At 50.2% G+C, this 21,225-nt stretch overlaps 11 protein-coding genes across 11 annotated transcripts; 5 read left to right on the top strand and 6 right to left on the bottom strand.

Annotated features, from left to right (window-relative positions):
- Positions 1-248: 248 nt before the first annotated feature.
- On the bottom strand, positions 249-1,496 carry N7462_006458 (SDR family NAD(P)-dependent oxidoreductase; the record flags this gene model as incomplete). Its single annotated transcript, XM_057078176.1, has 4 exons — positions 249-621; positions 744-895; positions 1,041-1,228; positions 1,325-1,496. 4 exons carry the CDS (start codon positions 1,494-1,496, stop codon positions 249-251), a joined length of 885 nt encoding a protein of 294 aa, XP_056933756.1.
- Positions 1,497-2,068: 572 nt separating this feature from the next.
- Positions 2,069-3,431, bottom strand: N7462_006457 (Zn(II)2Cys6 transcription factor domain-containing protein; the record flags this gene model as incomplete). Its single annotated transcript, XM_057078175.1, has 3 exons — positions 2,069-2,308; positions 2,353-3,003; positions 3,084-3,431. 3 exons carry the CDS (start codon positions 3,429-3,431, stop codon positions 2,069-2,071), a joined length of 1,239 nt encoding a protein of 412 aa, XP_056933755.1.
- Positions 3,432-4,715: 1,284 nt separating this feature from the next.
- On the bottom strand, positions 4,716-5,675 carry N7462_006456 (hemolysin III family protein; the record flags this gene model as incomplete). Its single annotated transcript, XM_057078174.1, has 1 exon — positions 4,716-5,675. One exon carries the CDS (start codon positions 5,673-5,675, stop codon positions 4,716-4,718), a length of 960 nt encoding a protein of 319 aa, XP_056933754.1.
- Positions 5,676-5,992: 317 nt separating this feature from the next.
- Positions 5,993-7,013, top strand: N7462_006455 (uncharacterized protein; the record flags this gene model as incomplete). Its single annotated transcript, XM_057078173.1, has 2 exons — positions 5,993-6,078; positions 6,140-7,013. 2 exons carry the CDS (start codon positions 5,993-5,995, stop codon positions 7,011-7,013), a joined length of 960 nt encoding a protein of 319 aa, XP_056933753.1.
- A 187-nt stretch (positions 7,014-7,200) lies between these two features.
- N7462_006454 (uncharacterized protein) lies at positions 7,201-8,591 on the bottom strand (the record flags this gene model as incomplete). Its single annotated transcript, XM_057078172.1, has 3 exons — positions 7,201-7,395; positions 7,449-8,527; positions 8,579-8,591. 3 exons carry the CDS (start codon positions 8,589-8,591, stop codon positions 7,201-7,203), a joined length of 1,287 nt encoding a protein of 428 aa, XP_056933752.1.
- A 407-nt stretch (positions 8,592-8,998) lies between these two features.
- Positions 8,999-9,799, top strand: N7462_006453 (dolichyl-phosphate beta-D-mannosyltransferase; the record flags this gene model as incomplete). The annotated part of the gene is made up of 2 exons (XM_057078171.1): positions 8,999-9,102; positions 9,166-9,799. 2 exons carry the CDS (start codon positions 8,999-9,001, stop codon positions 9,797-9,799), a joined length of 738 nt encoding a protein of 245 aa, XP_056933751.1.
- Positions 9,800-10,140: 341 nt separating this feature from the next.
- N7462_006452 (uncharacterized protein) lies at positions 10,141-11,213 on the bottom strand (the record flags this gene model as incomplete). Its single annotated transcript, XM_057078170.1, has 2 exons — positions 10,141-11,100; positions 11,160-11,213. 2 exons carry the CDS (start codon positions 11,211-11,213, stop codon positions 10,141-10,143), a joined length of 1,014 nt encoding a protein of 337 aa, XP_056933750.1.
- A 1,423-nt stretch (positions 11,214-12,636) lies between these two features.
- Positions 12,637-12,961, bottom strand: N7462_006451 (uncharacterized protein; the record flags this gene model as incomplete). The annotated part of the gene is made up of 2 exons (XM_057078169.1): positions 12,637-12,693; positions 12,752-12,961. The coding sequence occupies 2 exons, from the start codon at positions 12,959-12,961 to the stop codon at positions 12,637-12,639; spliced, it is 267 nt and encodes an 88-aa protein (XP_056933749.1).
- Positions 12,962-15,316: 2,355 nt separating this feature from the next.
- On the top strand, positions 15,317-16,180 carry N7462_006450 (alpha/beta fold hydrolase; the record flags this gene model as incomplete). The annotated part of the gene is made up of 1 exon (XM_057078168.1): positions 15,317-16,180. One exon carries the CDS (start codon positions 15,317-15,319, stop codon positions 16,178-16,180), a length of 864 nt encoding a protein of 287 aa, XP_056933748.1.
- A 716-nt stretch (positions 16,181-16,896) lies between these two features.
- On the top strand, positions 16,897-19,168 carry N7462_006449 (transcription factor TFIIIC subunit TFC6; the record flags this gene model as incomplete). Its single annotated transcript, XM_057078167.1, has 2 exons — positions 16,897-18,256; positions 18,321-19,168. 2 exons carry the CDS (start codon positions 16,897-16,899, stop codon positions 19,166-19,168), a joined length of 2,208 nt encoding a protein of 735 aa, XP_056933747.1.
- A 716-nt stretch (positions 19,169-19,884) lies between these two features.
- Positions 19,885-20,844, top strand: N7462_006448 (uncharacterized protein; the record flags this gene model as incomplete). Its single annotated transcript, XM_057078166.1, has 1 exon — positions 19,885-20,844. One exon carries the CDS (start codon positions 19,885-19,887, stop codon positions 20,842-20,844), a length of 960 nt encoding a protein of 319 aa, XP_056933746.1.
- Positions 20,845-21,225: the final 381 nt, after the last annotated feature.

Below are 21,225 nucleotides of genomic sequence, written 5' to 3'. Positions count from 1 at the left end.
TTTCTTCTTTTCTTTTTCTAGAAAAAAAAAATCGGTTTCTTATTGTTCGGTATCGCGCGCCGCTTGGCCACCCTTACGTAGAGCTGAGATTGGTCTCTCTCTTCCTCTCATCCGAAAAGAAAAAGCCCTAAGAATAGATACAATGTCCAGAAACATTCCAGACGACATGCTATGTACGGAGCATCTCCTCGACTGTAGCCCAAAAGTTTCTATATTCCCTTTCCCCTTCCTTTCTTCCATCGACAGATCTACATGTTCCGCCCGCCGGTCACTCGGATCGTCTCGCCATTCACGTACGAGAAATATGGGCTCGCCACGCCGAGGACCGCGCGCGCCGCCTCTTCAGGACTGGCTGGGCGCCGCAGCGGGATATCCGGGTAGGCGTCGGCATCGGCGCCCTTCTTGCCGTCAAGCTGCTTGCCGGGGATGCCGAGGGCAACCTTAGTGCCGTCGGGCGTGGTGATGAATGCACCGGCTTCTTTGGCAGCGGTCAGCCGGGTCGTGACGAAGCCGAATGCGATGGTGTTGGAGCGTACGCCAAACGCCGGGCCCCATTCTTTCGCGATCGTGCGCGTCAACCCGACGACACCTGCTTTGGCGACGGCGTAGTTGGCTTGTCCGCTGTGTACGGGGGAAGAGATGAGGTTAGATATATGGTGCGCGCTGGTGGGGGAATTTTTAAAAGGAAGGTGGGGGAAGGGAGGGGGGCATTATGCTTCTTCTGAAAAGAAAAGGGAGCTCACGCGTTGCCATGGATGCCACTTGTACTGCTAATGTTGATGATGACTCGTGGCTGCTGGTCCTTGACGCGGAAGTAGGGCGCTGCGGCGCGGACGAGGCGGAAGGGTGCTGTGTTGTGGACGGCGAGCATGGTGTCCCATTGCTTGTCGGTCATCTGGGGAGCAGGATCGCGTTTTTAGTCAAGACTCCAATACGTATTATAGAACCACATATACATGTATTCACGTATACAACCGTATAGAGGCAGGGACAGGACAGGGCACCGAGGAACACATCAGCGAGAAGGGGAAGCAACGTACCTTGTGAATCACCCCGTCCCAGGTGAAACCGGCATTGTTGACGATGATGTGGATCTTGCCACCGCCAAAGTCGGCGGCCTGCTTGACCAGATTGGCGATGTACTCGCCGTCCAGGATGTCACCGACAACAGCGAGAGCGCGGCCCGGCTCGACCCCGTTGATGGCGTCCGCGACGGCATTGGCTTTTTCTGCGAGGGGATTAGCGCTCTGCTGTGTGAATCCTTTTGATTTGTGCCGATCGACGGGGATCTGCTTGTAGGTGGATCACGCGGTGTCACACGTACTACTATCGATATCAGCGACAATGACTTTGGCGCCTTCGTTGGCGAACAGCCGAGCTGCTTCGGCGCCGATGCCCTGGCCTGCGCCGGTGATGATGGCGACTTGGCCGGCTAGCATGCCGGCCGGGTAGTTGAGGTGCTTATTGACCTGGTTGAGGCGATCGGAGGGAGCCATGATCAATCACTTGTTCGTGTGGCTATTGGGGTTGGAGGGCGAAGCGGAGAGGGAGGGGGAAAGGAAGTCGTCCTTATACAACGCTCGGCGGTCCAATGTGCAATGCCGAGGCTCGCCGCGGACCGAACAAAATGTGGGGTTAAAGGCGCGGAGATAAAAAAGCACAAGAGGGTCATAAACAACAACACTACGGCGTACACTACGAGATCGGCAGCACAAATGAATGTACGGAGCATATATTGAAAATTTCTGCGCAGCCAAGAAGGCGATATAGACTATTGGCCAGGGGCTATAGGCTATAAGATAATGTGCCGCGGGAAAAGCCCGGAGGACTCAAATTGAGACATGATTTTCCTATACGAGTGATGGCAGATCCGCATTTACTGTCGAGCTGGGAATCAAACAGCCCTTTCTGATAGAGGATATATTCTCCCCCTTTCCCCCCACCTTCTCCTCTCCCCCTCTCTTTTCCTAGAGTACAAAAACCGACAAAAGGAAATAACAAAACATACTCAATCGAGCCAGACCGCCTGCTTTAACAGTCATGTACATGATCACAAAGAAGAATGGATTCAATTATCTCGTGCCGCATACTTGGACCCGCAGACACAGTCGTTCGCGGAGATGGACTGCAGAAATGCAATCACAGTCGCCTCGTAGCCGGCGATTATAGAGAGCAGATAATTATTGTCAGGGCTGCTGGCCAGAGTCCCCGGGTCCAGGTCTGACAACGGACCCATGCCAAGTTGGTCCGACAGATGCCAGGGCTGGGTCGCGGGTTCCTCTGCGGAAATATTGGAATCGCCGGTCCCCTCGTCATCGACAGGTTTGGGGGCAGGAGATAAATGGCGTCAACCGCGGCCGTCAGCGAGCTTAACACCTCCCGGCACTGGAGGAGGAGGCCTCGCAGCAGGAACGGGCGGATGTGTCGGTTCTCTTCCTGGCAAATCTCATAGTAGCCGTACCGAATCTCGCCCCCCTGCTCGGCCCGTGAAGGGCGTGTGGTCTCGCGAGATATCCAGTATTCAAAGAGCTGTAGAGTCAGATTGATCACGGAGATCAGTAGCAGAAGATTCGCGCTGTCTTTGGTGCATTTACTGCATGACATGAAGACCTGGCATGCGCAGAATGTCGTCTTGAGGATCTGAAGGCTGTGATCGAAGCGAAGAGGCATTGAATCGGCCAGAAGGTGATTCAGCCGGTTCATATGGAACAACTGCATATCGACACACTCGCACGGCGCGACAGTATACGGAGACGACACGGACCCGAATGAAGGGCTGCCCAGCCCATCCGCGAGGGAGTCGGATGCCAAAAAGGTCGGCGTGACTGGCGTGTGCGGGCATCCTAAGCCACCAGGGAGGGCAGGATAGGAGTCCAGCAGGTCTGGAAACGGTGGGCCATCCATCGTGTTCAGCTGCGAAGGACAGATCGGGGTGTCCAACGCGGTACCGCCGAATGTGCGAGGACTATCCCACAGTCCCAATGGACCCGGGATCAAGCATACCTGTCAGACAGAGGGCGAGAGCTTCAGCAGGGTGAGCACAGGGAGAACGAGCGGGAGATAATAAAAGACTACTAACATACATCCTCATCCTCCATGGACTCGCTGAGATGCGCGGGATAGGCCATCAAGGGCTCTCGGCCTGGAGCAGGCGGCACGAGGCGGCTACCACGGAACCCGCGTATTGAGGGTTTCTCCTCCTGCAACTGGCCCAGCTTGCGGAGGGTTGCGCGGTTTTTGCTGCCTTTCGGCTTCCCAGACCGGTTAGCAAACCCATACTGACACTGGAGTCCATGGCGCAGGCAGCGAGTGCAGACGTTCTTGCCAGACAGATTGCATTTGACTTTGGACTGGCGACAGTTCTCGCAAGCGGTTCGCAGCTTCGGTGCATCGCCCCCGGCATACGGACTGCCATTGGACTCGGCGAGCATCGAGGCCGACGAAGGATCAGAGAAAGAGCCCTTTGAAGATGCTAAGAAGATCAACGGATAAACTCTCTTTTAGGTCTGGCAAGTGCTGCTCAAGGCTGGGATAGTTCGAAGACGGCAATGGCGGAATATCGCTCGGTTGAAAAAATATATAAAGGCTCCAGGAGGGGAAACAAACGAGAGAGGAAAAGATGAAAAAACAGACGAAGAAAAGACAAAGCCTAAATGGCTAGACTGGGGCATGCACGATATATGTCAAATGAAAAGAGCACGTGCTGGAGTGGCCCGTCTATATAATCCTAACACCAAACATCCCAAGGCCTTTCTGCCACCAAGATGAAAGCTTCATTGTCCAAGAACTAGCCCTCTCCCCAAAAGTCACACTGGCATTCGGATTCCCGTACCTACGGCAGCCGCATACAGAGGTCAGCCGCTGTGAAACCCCAGATGCTTCCATCTGATCAACCTCGCATGGGATTGCCAACTGGCACGTTAAAAGGGTTTCCCTTACAATCTCCCCACGTCGGATCGATCCAAATGGCTCGGGAGCACGGGTTCGGGCTCACTGGATGGAGCAGGCGACGAAGAGGGTAGCCATTACTCCTTTGGAACATTCTTGCCGCTATTAGCATGTCCACCAGGTGAATTGTTGGAATAGGGGTCCAGACTGGCTGAGGCTACGTTCTGATTCAGGTTCTGTCTTTTTTGTAACCGTCTAGAGGTTTTTCGAGTTGCACACCCTGATGCAACATCGTAAATCACCACCCTCCTGCCCCCTCAACCCCTCTTCCTAGTAAGTTTTGTGTCTCTGCAGTTGCCTCCCTGGTTCTTGGAAGGGAACCGGCCAAGGAAAAAAAAGACATAAGCCCAGCGCCGTTGGATCTGTCATCGGCTGGGCCCGATCTAGCAACCAATGAGACGGGGCTGCGATCCACCATCCTAGGCGCCTTCAGTAACCCTCTAGGCCTTTACACCCGGAGGAAGTAGCAGCACCATGTGAAATGCAGACAGACAAAGCTGATTTGACTCGGCTGACCAGATTCACACAACGTCAGAGTCGTTTTTTCACCGCTTCATCTGGCGACAGTCATCATTGCACGCCGGGAACCGGATTTTTCGTCAGCAGAGGCCTCAAGAGACATTTTGAGACCATTTTAAGACCTGGAAGAAGCATACGAATCGCCATCAAATGGTGGTAACGGCTTAGCGTTTCATTACATGCTACCTTATAGCCATGAGCATGCTGTCCGACGTCGCTATCCCTCCCTCTCTTGCGCTCGCCATAACTCAGCCGCGTGGGATCTGACAAATTTCTGCAGTCCCGCTGTGCCGATAATCAAACGCCTTCAGCAGTCCCGTCAGATGGGCTACTGCCGCGCATACGACGAGCACATGGAAGATCTGATGCGAGCTGCCAAAAAGGTCGTACTGGCCAGGATGCAGTCGTTCCGGAACCCGCGCCGCGTAGATCCCCGCACCGAGGATATACAAGAAGCCCTGGAGGATGAGCCAGCTGAGACCGATCTGCTCACGCATGCGGTCGAATCCAAAGACTATCAATCCGTGGAGGACTGGGAAGATGGCCGACAGGCCCATCCCGACAAACATGGCCGCGCGGAACGGCCGCCAACGGGGTGTCCGGAACCGCGGGAGAATCGAGACACAGACGCAGCCTAGGCCAATTGAGCAGATCATGGTCCAGTATCGCTGTTGAAGGGCTGGAATGCAGTAGAACCCGTAGAACACGCTGGGAACGAAGCTGCCCACAATGAGACCCACGATGCCGATGTAGTCGAGGGCATTGCCAATGCGGGCCACACTGGGCGAATGATTCGAGATCGTATGATAGGTTGCAGACATCCCGAGGCAGAAGGCGGCACCAGCGAAGAAACAGGCAAAGGCCATAATGTCTGAGTCATCCGCGGTCTGATAGCGAGGCGCGAGAGCATGATAAAGCTTGTACGCAGCCGGTACCGCAATCATGGCTGGGAGTAAATGAGTGTAGATATTCACGGTCTCATTATGGAGGTAGCCTAGTGACTCAAATGATGCCAGAAACGAAGACGAGGCAGGCCGGTACCCCGTATGAATGTGGTGGTTGTCACGCTGCCAATGGGGCAGGTCATCCCAATGGAGAAGCTTCTTGACGACTTTCGGCGGAACCTCGAGAACCGAATTGGCCATTACAGCTGCTTGGGTGACCGATTGAGGTTCTTTCTCCCGGACAGGGCGGCGTTGGCGTGGCATTGTTCTTGTAGTTTCTTCACATGCAACGGAAGTCGGATGCAGGGCTGAAGAACGTGTTTTTGAACTTGGCGGAGTAGGCACGGAATATGTTCAAGTAGAAAGAAGGAACTAAGGTGCACTGTGGACCTTGACAATTATCACCTGTTGATAAGAATTCAGAAGAGAAAGAATGAAAATCTATAAAACAAAGGAGCGTTGGGTAGTTGGGGAACCAGAGTCATCGCACCGTTGGGAACCTCGGTGCAAATGAGCCAAACATCGCCATCATCGTGGCCCACCTTATCCCCACGTCCATTGTTCCTCATGCTTCACGCGCAATGCACTCCAGGTCGCCAGGAAGTCGGCTTAAGCCCGTCGCAGATTCATTGGAAAATGTTGGATTTGTCTCAAAAGGAGATAAAAAGTGTGTCCAACCACGAGGAGAATGGGCCTGAAAAGCATCACTGACGGGGACTTGCCAATAGGCTACTCAATCACCAAGCTCAGCAGGAGTATTTCGATAAGATTGTGACGCGATACTTCAAATTCTGCGACGATCACAAAAAAGACCTAGATGCTGCGTTTGCTTCCCTTCCTACCAGCGCTTCCAACGATGTGACATCGAACCCGCCCACCGCTCGACCTACTTTGAAGCCTCGCTCCGCCGCGAAAGACGTCCCCCCGCCATCGGCAGAGCTCTCCACACTCCTCCTTTCACTGCGCAAGCTCCGAGAGGCCGTTCGAGCCACAGCCACGACAACTCCGATCGAGTTTGCGCAGAAAGTTCATTACCTCTCGATTCGCATAGCAATTCGCGCCCATCACCCTCCCTCCTACTTCCCCTCTTTACAACACAGCCTCGACGAACTCCACTCAAAGTCCCACCCGCTACCGGAATCCGAAGTCAAGGAGCTCGTTTCATGGTTGATTCTCGACTATGCCTGTCGTCTAGGTGACATGGCGTCTGCATTTGAATTGCGCTCGCGTGCGCGGCGAGAGTATACGTTTCATTCTCGGACTGTCGACCAGGTGCTGAGCGCTCTCATGCATGACAATTGGGTGCTATTCTGGCAGGTCCGCCAAAATGCAGACATGCACGAGCGCGCAGTGATGGATTGGGCTGTCGATCGCGTCCGGAGACATGCCCTCAAAGCGGTTGGTAGTGCATACCTCAATGTCCATGTCAATTGGATTGTGGGTGGATGTACTGGCGACGTGGAGGGCTGGACCTGGGAGAAACTGGTAGAAACGGAAAACCTGGGCTGGGAAAAGGAGGGAGATAAAGTTATTATTCGACGGCCGAAGCCACGGCCTGCACCGGTATCAACACCAACACAGCCTAGTAGCACTGGTCCTTAGAGCGTGTACATAAAGCATTTTATGGGCGTTGGATTTTGTTCTTTGGACTGTCTTGGATCCATGGCGTTGGGCCCATTAGGTGTTATTGTTATTGAGGAGTATTTTAGGGTTCATCACTATACAGAAGCGCTGAAATTCCATCACGGCCTCTATCGGTCATTCAATATTTGATGCATCATAACTTGCATCATAACTTAAAATCCGCGTTGGGCCGATCCAAATTTGTCTGCCCAGACATGGGATGTTTGGAGATGGTAGTTGCTAACTGTCCCTTCAACTGACCAGCATTGTCAGAACAGAGCTCGTACACGGTGGATAGGTTGAAGATGAGGCTTGAAAATGAATGATTGGCCGAGACCTGAGACTCTAGGAGCGTGCATGCCTATAAAAAGCTATCAGTCAACAGATCAGGGTCCAAGTGGCTTGATGACATACCTCGTCAAGCTGGCCGGTATAAAGAAGGCACACAGCCAGGTTCTGTGCCACAAGAGCCTCATCTGATCTTTGCTTATCTTCATGAAGTGCTCGCCACTCGATGACAGCATCTCTGTAGCGGCCCTCTGACATGCTGAGCAGTGGTTGCAACAAAGTCGCCCATTGCGATTCACGGGCATTCTCGAAAACCTTCCCCGCGGCGTCAAGATCACCGATTCGCATGAATAAGAGTGCCTGTCTGAACTTCATGATTTCTGTGTCTGCCTCGGATGATCTGAGACCATCGAGCGATCTTTTGGCAGCGTCTAGGTCACCCATCTCTACCAACGCATTCACGGTCCTTACCCCAAGGTCCGCTAACCTTTCTCTCCACAGGCTCCGCACAGCCTCGCCGGTTTCTTTCTTCATGATCTCTCTTCGTGCTTCTAAGCCAATCTCATACAAACCACCGATACTCCTGCGGGAATCGCCGAATCCTATGCTCTGCAGCCGTACAGCCAAAACACGAAGGGGCCAGGGGACAATGTGGCGAGCGAAGTGCTCGTTGGGGATGTTTTGCTCCTTTTCGGCTTCAGATGCCTCCAAACTGGAATCAATGTAGTAAAATGCAGAGTTGAGATCCTCTAAAGCTTTGGATTCTTGGGCTGCAAGGACTGTGTTTCCAGATAGCTCCAGACAGGCAAGACGAGTATAGAACAAAGCGAATATAATCTTTGTGTTCGTGGGAGATATGAGGGAGGAGGTAAGTATTGAGCCGGAGAAGTGCGCCGCGACGAGGAAACGACCCTGGGCCAGCAATTTCTCGAGGAGGCCAAGTGATGATTCTAGAGGCTCACCGGGGTCGAGGACAATGAATTCGGAGCGTAATGGAGAAGGAATGTCAATATGAGAGAGGGGGTGATAGATGTTTGGTCGGAGAAGAAAGGAAAGATCTTTGCCTAGGGTCTCTGGCAAATCATCTGGAGCCAACGGGTCCAGCTCGTGAAAGGAGGCCCCGGAGAAGTTGTCATCTCCAACAGATGTCTGGTTGCTTTGGCTGGGAGCAGTGGGGGAATGGGATGGCGAAAGAGGACTGAAGGCTTGAGATTAGAATAATTTCGGAGTGTTCGGTCATAACTTTGCGGACTCACTCTTCTGTCGCATTTAGGGGATCCCGGGTTGACCTGCGGGGCCGTGACGCTGGAGAGTTTATCAGTAGAGGAAAAGAGAGATCCATGGTGACTTGCCAATATACAATACAGACATACCTCTGGAAACACTGCGATGGTGCTGTGAGAGTGAAGCCATTCTTGTCTCGGATCTAAGGGTGTTTTGACGAGGATAACGTCAAGTCTGAACAATACAAGATGAAGCTCCAGGACGCGATAAGCTATCGTGTTCTGCCCAAAGCGGTGGACCGCCGGATCTGGCAAGCTGGCGCGACTTGGACTTCCCCGAAGCAACAAGCTGTCAGCCATTCGCTCTCTACTGGTTTATTTTCCTTTTTTCACCTTAATTAAATTACCCTGGAGGTATTGACTTCCCTCCTTAATCTTGAAAACTCCCCAGAAATGGCCGCCACCAAGAACAAGTACTCCGTCATCTTGCCGACCTACAATGAGCGGCGCAACCTCCCTATCATCGTCTGGCTGATCCAGAAGACTTTCAACGAGAAGTATGGATCGGAAGTCTTATGCAAATATACAATTGGAAGCTAACAAACTGTGCTCGGCTAAAGCAACCTGGATTGGGAGATTATTGTTGTTGACGATGGCTCCCCTGACGGCACCCTCGAGATCGCCAAACAACTCCAGCGCCTCTATGGCCAGGAACACATTATCCTGAAGCCCCGTGAGGGCAAGCTTGGCCTGGGTACCGCCTACATCCACGGTCTTAAGTTTACTACCGGCAACTTCGTCATCATTATGGACGCCGATTTCAGCCACCACCCCAAGTTCATCCCCGAGATGATCAGAATCCAGAAGGAAAACGATGCCGACATTGTTACCGGCACCAGATACGCGAACCGTGGTGATATCAAGGGCGGTGTCTATGGCTGGGATCTTTTTCGCAAGTTTACCTCGCGTACTGCCAATATGATTGCCGATGTCATGTTGATGCCCGGCGTGAGCGATCTGACTGGCAGCTTCCGCCTGTACAAGAAGCAGGTTTTGGAGAAGGTTATCACGAGCACCCAAAGCAAGGGTTACAGCTTCCAGATGGAGATGATGGTCCGTGCGAAGGCCATGGGCTACAAGGTCGAGGAGTGTCCCATCACTTTTGTTGATCGTCTCTACGGCGAGAGCAAGTTGGGCGGAAGCGAGATTGTGGAGTATCTCAAAGGTGTCATGACCTTGTGGCTGAAGGTTTGAAGTCCTGCTACTGTTCCGAGCACAGCGACTTTTCTTAGACCTTGAGCATTGCAGCGGGCCTCATAAAACCCCAACGCCCCCCTGTTGTCTTGCTGGGTAGGCTAGTCCGTGCTTCAATATACCCCATTTGACCTCTTCTCCTCTTACAAATTCCTATACTCTCCTGGGCGGTGTCTGCATGTCTTTTTTTAAAACCCTTTCACAGTGTCAATGCCTCAAATCAGATGTTTTATTCCCACGGTTGTGGTCTCTAAAATGGTTTTCTTAGCTGGAAAATTACTCCGAATGATTGAAGATTCCATGCCCTGTTTATTGATATCTTTCTCCACGATGTATCGCTTTCAGACGCTTTTGAGATAACGTAGGACACGGTCGACCAGGTCCTTCTGGCCCACATCCTTGGCGTTGTGACTTGCACCAGAGATAACCCCACTGTTTTCATCCCATGGTGTTCCTCCTGCCTCGGTTGCCTGCTTCCACCGCTGCATCAAGTGTTGCTTATCAACCCATGGTGGGCAATACTCATCGCTGCCAGAATACAAGGCACACAGCTTCGAGTTTAGTAAGCCCCGGGTCCCAATCACCCCGAAGGTCTCCTGCAGACGCATTTCATTCAGATCCGAGCTGAAGAGATCATCCTGCGAGGGGATTGCCGGGCTATCCGGGCTGACAAGACTCAGAAATCGACGGGCACTGATCGGTGCACCACCGGGCAGTCCCAGTCTGGCCGTCATGTCTAGTGGTAGAAGCGAATCATGCCCATCTGGCGTCCACGGCTGTCGTTTTGCGGCGTCCACGAGCTGATCGTATGCGCCACGCACCTCGTTGGGTTCGTTGGCCGTCTTCAGCTTCAACAAAGTGGCCTCGCGGTCCGATACGGGCGCCTGCATAATGGCACCGTCAATAGCGGGGCGAGTCAGATATTGCAGTCCGAGATCAATCTCGGTCTTGGGGACCGGGTTGGGCGCGTAGAGATAGTGAAGGACATCCTGGCTGCCCGTCGAGTGGCCCATGACCACGATCTTGCCCGAAAGATGGTCGGATTTGAGGTCCCGAATAAATTGAACGCACTGGCCGATCTCCTCAACGTCTTGGTCAAGACTGCTGGTTCCAAATCCGTTGTAGGAGGAGGTTAAGAGAATAGAGAACAGCGACCAATCGCTGTCTTGGAGGGCTGTTGCCAGCGTGGACACGTAGGGAACGGTGTTGAATCCATCGGTCAACCCACCCACGAAGATCAAGCTATTCGGTTTGCTGGCCTGGGCCGGGGAAGTGTACTCAAAGGCTACCAGCCTTGAAGCCTACGTGGGAGGTCAGTTGGATTCAGAGAAAGGACATTGAACGTTTAAGAAAACCATACATATTGATGCAAAATGCCAGAGGGTGAGGATTTACGGTTTGTGCTAGGAGACATGATTTTTAGGATTGCTTGGGGGGAAAAAGAAACCAAAATTGAATCATTCCATCGATTGACGTTGGGGCGGGGCGATTGATGCATCGGCCCTGATCCACCGCGGGGCTCTGGGTGGTCCCAAACTATCCCGTGCCCTCCCTCATTATCCATGCATGCACCCATGGACTGGCCAATGAATTGGAACTGAAATAACGGGTGATGATTACAAACAGGTGCAGTTATTGGTAATGACTGATCATCCACATATTGAGGCTTTGGCTGCAGATTGTTTGACTCGCATGGGAGGCCTGACTTGTCACCATGGGCTGATCAGCCAGAGCCCTAGCATGCTATCAAAGAGACCATTGAGGAGTATGTTTGAAGCTGCCACAGCTGTCAAAGGCATTTAGGACTGGAAGTGTTGATAATTTCAGTGCATCTAGGTAATTGCTCAAAGATTGCAAGAAAATTTGCTTACAAGGAGGTTGTCTAAATTTCCATGGATGTGCACAACGTCTTTCTGCTATATAGTTCTTAATATATCATTGCACATCCAGAGAAACCATGTATCTTGCTTGCTGGAATGATGTGTTTCTGCGAAACTGTCAAAGGAAAATTAGAAGGAATATAGCCAAGCTTCAAAAGCATACAGTATCAGGAAAGATGATCTTTCATCAGGAGTTTCAGATAATTCTGGGCAGTGCACTAGCCAGAGCTATGGAGTATGGTCTCACAAGATTAGTCTGTAGCAGAATCACTCACTCGTCAATATCTTGTTGAACAGAAAAGAGAGCGTTACTAACTTCTCCAAGAGAGATTTAAGCCAATCCTATTAGACATGCTTTGCTTAATTGCCTGCATTAAATCTACCTCTCAAGGATCGAAAGGAGGCTTCTCAAATGTAATTAAGAAGTGGAGATGGTCCGTAAACTCATGGCAGCTTCAGTTAGAATCTGCTCCATAGCCTAAGAGTCATTGTGTCAGATCGACATCATGAAAGGAGAACTATCTTCATTCTAAGTATACCTGCAAGGGCATGGTATATCAGTTTAGGCTAGCACCGGAGGTGTGTTTGTATCAAAGTATACATCGATATCCAAGCAGTATCTAAGAAATGCTCATAGGCTTTGTCATGGTTTGCGGCCACTTGAGGAACGAGTTGAGGATACATAGGAGTACTGTTTGGTAAGAAACACGCACTAGAACTAAAATTAACTAATCTTTACTGCTGCTCCAACCAGATAAACTCTGCTACAAAGATTCTACCTTTGTTTGGCAGTTGGACAATCACGTAAAAATTATATTATATTTCTTCCTCTTGCTTTGAGCTGGCTTATTATGTCAAAGAATCTCTATTCTCAGAGAGGTTTAAAGCCAAGGGTTCAGAGAGGGAATCCCTTTCATGGTCGCAGGGACTGATTGAAAGGGTATACATTTCGAGATCTTATAAGACCCGGTTCAGGCTGCACTGCAGATTCAGATCAAGGTTGACCAAACCAATCTATCGGATGATCGTCAGTTATTATAATAGGTTTTACATAAAGATTTCAGCACTATACCTGTTCAACATCCTCCTCAGAACAACAGTAAACATCACCCCCGGAACAGTTGTCACCAAGTAGGCCTGGAGCAATGTTTCCCAATGAAAAAAGACCGCCATTTCCATTGCCCTTGCAAACAACAACCTGGTTACTTTCGCAAGTTGTGCCTTTCGCGATGGATCCGGTGACAAGAGTTGCCACTACAAATAGCGAATCCAGAGACAACATCATAATGATTCGAAAGATTAACGATATGGCGATATGGTTTATAGGAGCATTGTAGATTGAGAAATTATTATTCAGTTTTGAGGAATCCAAGTACGTTTAAATAACTCGCGAATGGCGGACAAGAATATCAAATATTCTAGAAGAGTTCGCGTTGAAACTCTTCTACGCGAATATTAGGACTTCAGATGGCACAATTAGTCTTTATTATCCTCAAATATGACGCACTCGATCTTTGTAGAAAAACTCAAGTTACTGCCCGGTCCACAAACAGCTTCCGAGAATTTGTATATGTATCTCAATACCACGAGACTTTAAAACCTCAATTTGCCACGGAACGTATGTTTTCAATCCTGTTTTTCTTGATCTGGAATCTATATGAACGAAGTAGCTTCCGTTTTCGACCGTGCTCCTGAGAGGGAGTTTGTTCATCTATGGTTCCAACCGTGACGGATGCGGAAGGCGGGTATCTCGGCGGCTACGGACCAGTTTTGATTGACCGCACTTCTCTAGTATCAACTTTCTATTTGTTAGTCCTTCAAAAGTTTAAACTTGCTGATCTTTTTCCGTACTCGGAATGCAGAAATTTCAAGGCGAGTCTTTTCTAGGCCCAACAAACAGTCTTTGCTTGGGGCTCCGAGAGAGAATCCTCAAGTTAACCTAAATCCTCAAGCCACCTTCAGATTTCTGGTATTCAGCAAGTGGAGGCTTGAGTAGGCATACCACCAGAGTTGTACTAAACATGAAACGAGAGTTATCATCATAACAGAAAGCAGGTAATCTCAAAGTCAACTTAAATTCAACCAAGGTAGTTAGAATATCCAGCTATACAAAGGCTTTCGGTTAGTTTCAAAAATTGCCACTTGTAGATTTTATAATTATAGCCAGAGAGAGCAGCCCTAAGGTTTGCATTATTCATTCGACAGCTGAAACGACTTCAGCGGTGAAAATGCCCATTGTTTTTCTGTAGCCCTTGGAACGCACTCCGAGGAAGCGCGTCGGGCTATTTATTCGTAATGTTTTGTGATGTCTGAGGGCTAGAGAGCGAATCTTGTTCTTGAAATCGACTTCATTCATTTACTGGAAATGATTCCAGCGCGGGTCTATTTTGAAGTTTGTGCGGGTGTATGCATTACATTACATCTCTAACCTGTTTGATGGGTACCAACTGATACTGGAACATAGTTGAAACATACAAGGAATGTGAGCTACTAAAAAGAATGATTATATTATGATGTCTTCATTTCAAAACATTGTGCTTTGGCAGATGCTTCGTAATCAAAAGAGTCAAGGGCTCTGGAAGCTATTCGTCTTTTTGGTGATTGTTTGCCAAAACAAGGCTTATTTAGTATGCAAGCTAGCTTTGTGCCATAAGAACTAATTCCTTTTAAGGCCTTCTGGTATTGAAGAGTATTCTGAAACCCATCGTTCATGCGGGTGGTATCCAAGCTACATATAATACTATTTTGCAGTGTCCCTATATTCCTAAGACAATAAGTTCCTATGATTCTATCTCTAGTGGAATAGTATTACGTTGCTATAGCTTGCAAATGATTCCCAAGGAGTTCAAGGGCAAGATTTCCGCCAGGTATCCTTGAAAACTCGTATTCGACAATGACAAGCTGCTTGTACTTACGAGAAGACTCGGTCTGATCGTGTGCTGCCTTGCGTATCATACAGTATGGCGCAAGAGCCGAAGACTTGTCACATGTGATTAAAATTGCGGCTGGATTATATGGTGTGTGGTCCGAACGTAACTAGGGTGTTGCACGGTTGTCTAAGTTTGAGGCATGTCAATTCTTTTCAACATATAGTAGAAACACCCTTGGGTGCCTCTATGACAGATTTCTGAATCATAGTAGCCTAAGACATTCATATTCTTTTCCCTGGGCTTTTTATCCTGGACTTTCCCAAACGCCCGTTTCGACAGAGCGCCCGATTAGTTATTTTCATAAAATGTATTTCTGTCTGTTGAGAGCTCTTTTTTTGCTTCCTCCCTGCCTTTTCTAGCTCTGATTAATTAAATCTTTTGAAGCTAGTATAAAGACTGGCCCCTAAATCAAGGCCGACGTCATTTGGCGGTCCGTAGTACCCGTTTGAGTTTGGCGTCATCTTCGCGACCGTGTTGATTGAAGCATTTTTTCGACAATCGTTCTCTTGAGGCGCTTCAAATTAAGTCACGATGCCATGAGCATCTGATTTAAAGTCCGGGGGCCTGCCTGGCGCTGGTAAGATTTTCAAAATTCGATCCTTATCATGAAGCCATCTAGATTCATTCTTCCTCGGCCGCCACCGCTTGGTTCTTGTCGTTGCATAAGGCGAAATGCGAGCCGCCTCAGCGCCCGACACAGCCAGATCATGCGACTGCCCGATGGTCGAACCCTTGGCTTCGCAGAACATGGGCGGTCAACTGACTACCCGCTTCTCTTCATTCACGGCTATCCCACCTCTCGCCTTGAAACATTCGGAATCGATGAAACTGCTCAACGCCATAACATCCGTATCATCACCCCGGACCGCAATGGCTATGGTCTCACCACGTTCGATCAAGCTCGGCGTATTCTGGACTGGCCCACTGATGTTCAATCACTCGCTCAACATCTGGGATTGAAGCGGTTTGCCATTCTGGGCGCATCTGGCGGTAGTCCTTATGCACTCGCATGTGCATACCGCCTACCTCCCGAAATGCTCTCGGCTGTCGGCATTATGGCTGGTGCCGGCCCATGGGAAGCTGGAGACCATTATATGTCTCTACCATATCGGCTGTCTGCCTTTGCTGCACATAGGTGGCCTTCTGGTTATGGCGGAATCCTGAATCTATTTCTCTGGGCTCTCCGGCGGATGTTAGATTCTCGGTCTGGGGTGACAAGGATAAATAAATGGCTCGACAGCAATACAGACGTCCTGGAGTCAAAGAAGGACGTTGATGAGCGCAGAGAACTTCTCGCGCTGCAGGTATTCGAGGCTTTCCGGCAGGGCGTTGATCCGGCTGTGCACGACGCTCGGCTATTGACTTCAGACTGGGGGATTCAGTTTGAGGACGTCACCTACAACAAGGTAAAGATTTGGCATGGGGCGAAAGATGCGAATGCCCCGATAGAGCTGATTCGGTATATGGCAAGGCGTCTTCCACATTGCAAGTTGACCGAATTCCCGGAGGATACACACTTCACATTAAATCGACACTTGGATCAAATTCTGTCGCAGTTGATTCTCGAATAAGTATCTGCAAATTCCTCAAATATGGGGTTGTAAAAGTGGAACTGTCTATAACGCTCGTTAAATGATAAAACATCTTGTAAAGTTGGTGATATAGATCATATCTCTTACATTTAAGTCGAAAGCATGTCCGTGGTGCTTGAGTTCACTATAACACCCCCAAAAAAAAACTTGGAATATTGTTTCAATCTTCATTGAAGCAATTCCTTCTCTATATGTTTCTTAAACATACCAGAATATTACAATAATATATGGTACTAGCTGAGGCTGGTTAGTTCATCGACCAAAACTGAGCCAGTCACAGACTGATACCATTATAACTTCCAGTTTTTTCGTTTTATTAGCGATGCTGACTTTTGCATTGTTTAACAAAGTGGCAATTTATATATTGTGACTAAACTTTCAAAGAATAGAGTCGGAGTTGATCGGAACAAGACTCCGTCTTTCTCCTGCCTCAGCACGATGATTTGGGGTTTCTACTTCATGCTGTTTGCGATGTGGGGAGGGATATGGCCCAATCGGGTATAGCGCCACTCGAGCTTCTCAAGGTACGTCCCTCCTCCAAGCTGCAGCATTCCAGTGCTCTCTCAGTCCATAACCACCCATCATCTGCTGTAGCTGATCCTTGCGCTTTCAACCTTCCGTGAAACGTTGAGCTCTGGATTATTGGCTCATATCTCAATTCTTAACATTGATGGTACACCACTGGCTTTGGTAAGATGGCCTCCACTCGTCGGTCAGGTCGCGTCAAGGGCCCAAGGACGGTTTATATCGAGGATCCATTTGAGTCAGCCGGAATAAGTGATAACTCCGGCTCCGAAAAGCCCAGCCTGACGGCTAAGAAGAAGGGCAAGCGCCGACAACGGGACGATTCCAGCTCCGATGAGGAGTTCGTTGCCCCCGCTTCTGAGGAAGAGAATGATGATAGACCTGAGGGTGGCGATGACTCAGAAGCGGCAGATGAAGAATTCGGCACCATTCATGATGACGTTGAGGCGATGGATGTCGACAGGCCAAAGGTGACCCCCAAGAGGAAGCCGAAGCGAGCCTCCCGCGCTCGGGGTACAAAAACTGAAAATGGTGGCACCACGCCGTTACCATTTTGGCAGGCAAAGACTGCTGCAGACGAAACACATTCACGTGGTGTCGTGGATGCCAAGGAACATGTCTCAAAGGTCATGCATTACATGACCACATTTGGCTCCGACGACCGAGATCTGCTCTCTGCTGTTTATGGGCGAGACCGATGGGCCCGAGGCGTAGATTCTTGCTTTCCCACCCGCTTTTCCCTGGATGAATCTAAGAGCGGCCCAGACTATGAGTATGGTCCAACACACGGTGTTGCTCCGGGCGATATGGAAAAGGAGAGAACTTCTGGCTGGGACTGGTATTACGACAAGGATATTGGTGGAAGATTCCGCAAAAGACAACGCGTCGACCCGAAGCTCAAGGAGGCAGATGCCCGCCGGAAATATCTACCAACTCCAAGAAAGGAGAAATATACTGCGTTCATTGGCCCTCTCGACAACCAGCAACCTGTTCATCTAGGCCATCATGAAGTCTACAACTATGGTGACGCTTGGCCAGAAGCCAAAGTTCAAAGAAGTGACGGTGCGGGGTCGAAGGCTCGCGAAGGGTGGCTGATGAATTTTGGACAGAAGATTCAATGCGTGGCATGGGCACCTAACCAAGACAGTCTTTCACAATATTTGGCTGTGGTGACTCCAATTACGAATGAACAAAAAAAGAAATTTGACAGCCCAGAAAATGATCATCCATCAGCATTTCGACCACTACCGTCTTACCCTTGCGCTTTACAAATATGGGAGTTTCAGGGCAAAAAGGCTGGCAAAATCACGGATACCCTCGACATGAGTAAAAAACCACGACTTCGGCTGACTATATGCACCGATTGGGGAGATATTCGCCGTATATCGTGGTGTCCAATGCCTCGCGAGAAACGAGAGGAAGATGATAAAGACGGGTCGAAGAATTTAGGCTTAATTGCTGGTATTTGGGGCGATGGAAAAGTACGAGTATTGGACATCAAATTAGGGCGGAGTGAAAAGCCAGAATTTGGTAAGACACAACGACCTTCGTGATTGACATTGCAACATCTAGAACTAACTGGGCACATATTTAGTTAAATTTGACTCGCCAGTCTTTGAAGCTACGTCTTCGTCGCCATCAAATGTCTGTACGTGCTTGACATGGCTTTCTCCAAATGACATTGCGGCAGGGATATCGGATGGATTTGTCGGAATTTGGAGCATTCTACCTTCGTCTGAACCTACACTCAAGCCTTGGTTTTATCGCCCAATTCACGCGTCGTTTGTGCTGAGCATCACATCCGCATACCCGGATAATCCTCATCTCGTTTCTACCATCGCTATGGATGGCGAAACTAAGCTCTGGTCCATTCTTGACCCTCAGATTGAGACCACCTCGGCGGGTCGTATGCGCCAGGCAGCTCTTCACGTTAGCTACTCCCCACTGCTTCATTGCATCTTCTCTAGTGACGAGAACGACTACTGTCGGATGTTGCCAATTCGTCGGTTCTATGGCACGACCTTCTGCGGCCAAGTTCCAAGTACGGTGACCTCTCTCGCACCATGTAGTTCATGGCATCCTTGTGTCCTGTACGGTGGTGCTGGTGGGCAAGTCGTGGGCTCCAACCCCGTCCGGCGACTTCTCTATGCCAAGGAACAGCACTGGCAACAGACCTGGTTCTCCCACGAATGGGTTCAGGGCACCGACCCGCACGGTCCTGGTATCAGCCGATTTTACGACGGTTTCCGGGCGGAAACACAGAGTCTGGCTCGGAACCTGACGGGCGAGAAACGACCCGTCCTAGGCTCCTCTCTCACCACTGTCCATGATGAAAGCACACATGTCGCTGCGCTGGGATGGAACCCCAACCACTCAAATGCGGCATGGGCCAGCGCTGGACTGGGTTGTGGCCTGTTGCGGGTGGAGGATCTGGCCATCTGATTAATTTACCCTGCCACCGTGGGCCGGCTAACACTTGTCTCGGCACACGGTTGATCCAGGATCAATATACATAGTCGGTCTACAAATGGGTCCCTGTCGATCAGAGGCAAAATGGATTCTGGCCCTCTCATTCGGCCTCTCAAAAAACTGACTAGGCACCGGGGTTTCCAGACCTTTTCTTTATGTAGTGTTGTGACGTGAAGTGGAGTCCCCAGCCACTTGACGATTGCTTATGTAACCGACGATCGCTCCAGCAACGCGGCACTTCCGCACGTTGGAAGATGAGGATACGCTTGTGCAGCGCTTGTGGCGTTGCCATGTGGAGACCGCGTTGGAAAAAGGTGGCTGGGTTCCTGTGAGTCGATCCGGTTTCCTTCAAATCCCCAGCCCCGTCGATCCCAGCCTGTCTATTTTTCGGCCAATCGTAGGGTTGCCATGTGGGCCGCATATACTTCATGTTGCCAGACGTTATGATCTAGATCAAGATCGCAACCACTTTTAAACCCCAGACCTCTTTCGCTTTACGAATCCATTATTCCGTTCCCCCTGGAGCACACACGCCTATGACTACTTGATTTTCTTTTAATTCGAAGTGTATCCGAATTGTCTCACATCCGAGCATTCTATCACTCCAAGTCGACTTCATTGTTTTCGTTGTTTTCATTGTTTACGACTCACCTTCATATCCTCCAATTGCTTCATTAAACTTCACCATCATGCACTTCTCCGTGGCCGCTGCCCTCCTCGCCTTCTCGTCGATCAGTGTGACCTACGCTGCCCCCGTCGCGAACTCTGAGAATGATATTGTCCGTCGCACAGCCGATTATCAAGTCGTCAACGTCGATGGAGAAGAGCCCAGTTCCGCCGCCCCCGAAGTTCAGACTGTCACTGCAACAATCAAGTCCGAGGCTACAGTTGCCGGGGCCACAGCTGAGGTCTTGACTGTCACCGTCACTGCTACTCCCTCTAGCACCCCAATTTCATCAGCCGTCCCAAGCGGGCCCCCTCGCTCCCATGTTCCTCCTCCCCCGGGCGGGTCGTTCTTCCCTAATCCGGATTCCAAGAGCTTCTTTCGTCGTGGGCTGAGGGCTGCTGGTGACCCGCTCCAGTTTGCACGCAGCTACACCCCATCTCCGAGCGGCCCGGGACCCGTTTCTGCGACTCCTTTGGCTGCTCGTAATTTTGAAGGCTGGTACTCTTCTCCCATTGTCACGCCATCCGCCAGTGCTGCTCCTTCTATTCCTTTGGTTGCTCGGCAATTCGGTTCTCAGAGCCTCGCCACGGTACTGCCCTCGTCTGCCAGCTCCATCCCGGCTGGCTTTTCTATCCCTATGGTCGCTCGTGGCTTCTACGACGCTTCTTCGATTGCGACTCCCTCTGCCACTGCCAGTCCTTCTGCTTCTTTGATTGCTCGCCAATTCGGTAACCGGAAGCCCGGCGCGGAGCTGCCCTCATCTCCCAGCTCTAGCTTCGCTGGCTCCCCCACCCCTGTCATCGCTCGTGACTTCTATGAGGCTTCTTCCAGTGCGCCATACCCCAGCCTGAGTAGCCCAGCTGGGCCTACCCCTCTTGTTGCACGCCAATTCGGCAACCAGTACCAACCGGGTGCTTCGGGTTCGACTACACCTTCCGCTAGCTTCAGCCCTTCTCCCTCCGTTTCTTCTATTCCTTACTAGATCGGGAATTCCGACACATACGACGCCTCGGCTTCCGAAGCATATTGACCATTATGGTTTTGCACGAATTGATGAGATCTTCGACCGACCGAGATGAAAATGACACTTAAGACGACACACGATGCCTAACGAAGATCTCGGCTGCCTTGACAGCTAGGCTATTGCAGATTTAGTTCTCCTGTTTTCATGTGGGGCGCATCATGGCGTTATTTTATGGGACTGGGTTTGCTTACGACTTCATCTTGTGTATTCTTTTACTTTTTATGATTATGATTTTTTTGTTTTGGGGCCCAAGTTAAATAGACTGGAAATTTGAACATACTGCCCCCGGTGTTAGATAGATATCATGAAAATTCAGAATGGAAAGTTTGAATATCACCT

The sequence above is a fragment of the Penicillium macrosclerotiorum genome (assembly GCF_028827735.1).
Source record: "Penicillium macrosclerotiorum strain IBT 26536 chromosome Unknown utg000006l_segment0_segment0, whole genome shotgun sequence".
Taxonomy (NCBI): Eukaryota; Fungi; Ascomycota; class Eurotiomycetes; order Eurotiales; family Aspergillaceae; genus Penicillium; species Penicillium macrosclerotiorum.
The sequence above is the reverse complement of the archived record's forward strand: the minus strand, read 5'-3'. Positions and strand labels throughout refer to the sequence as shown.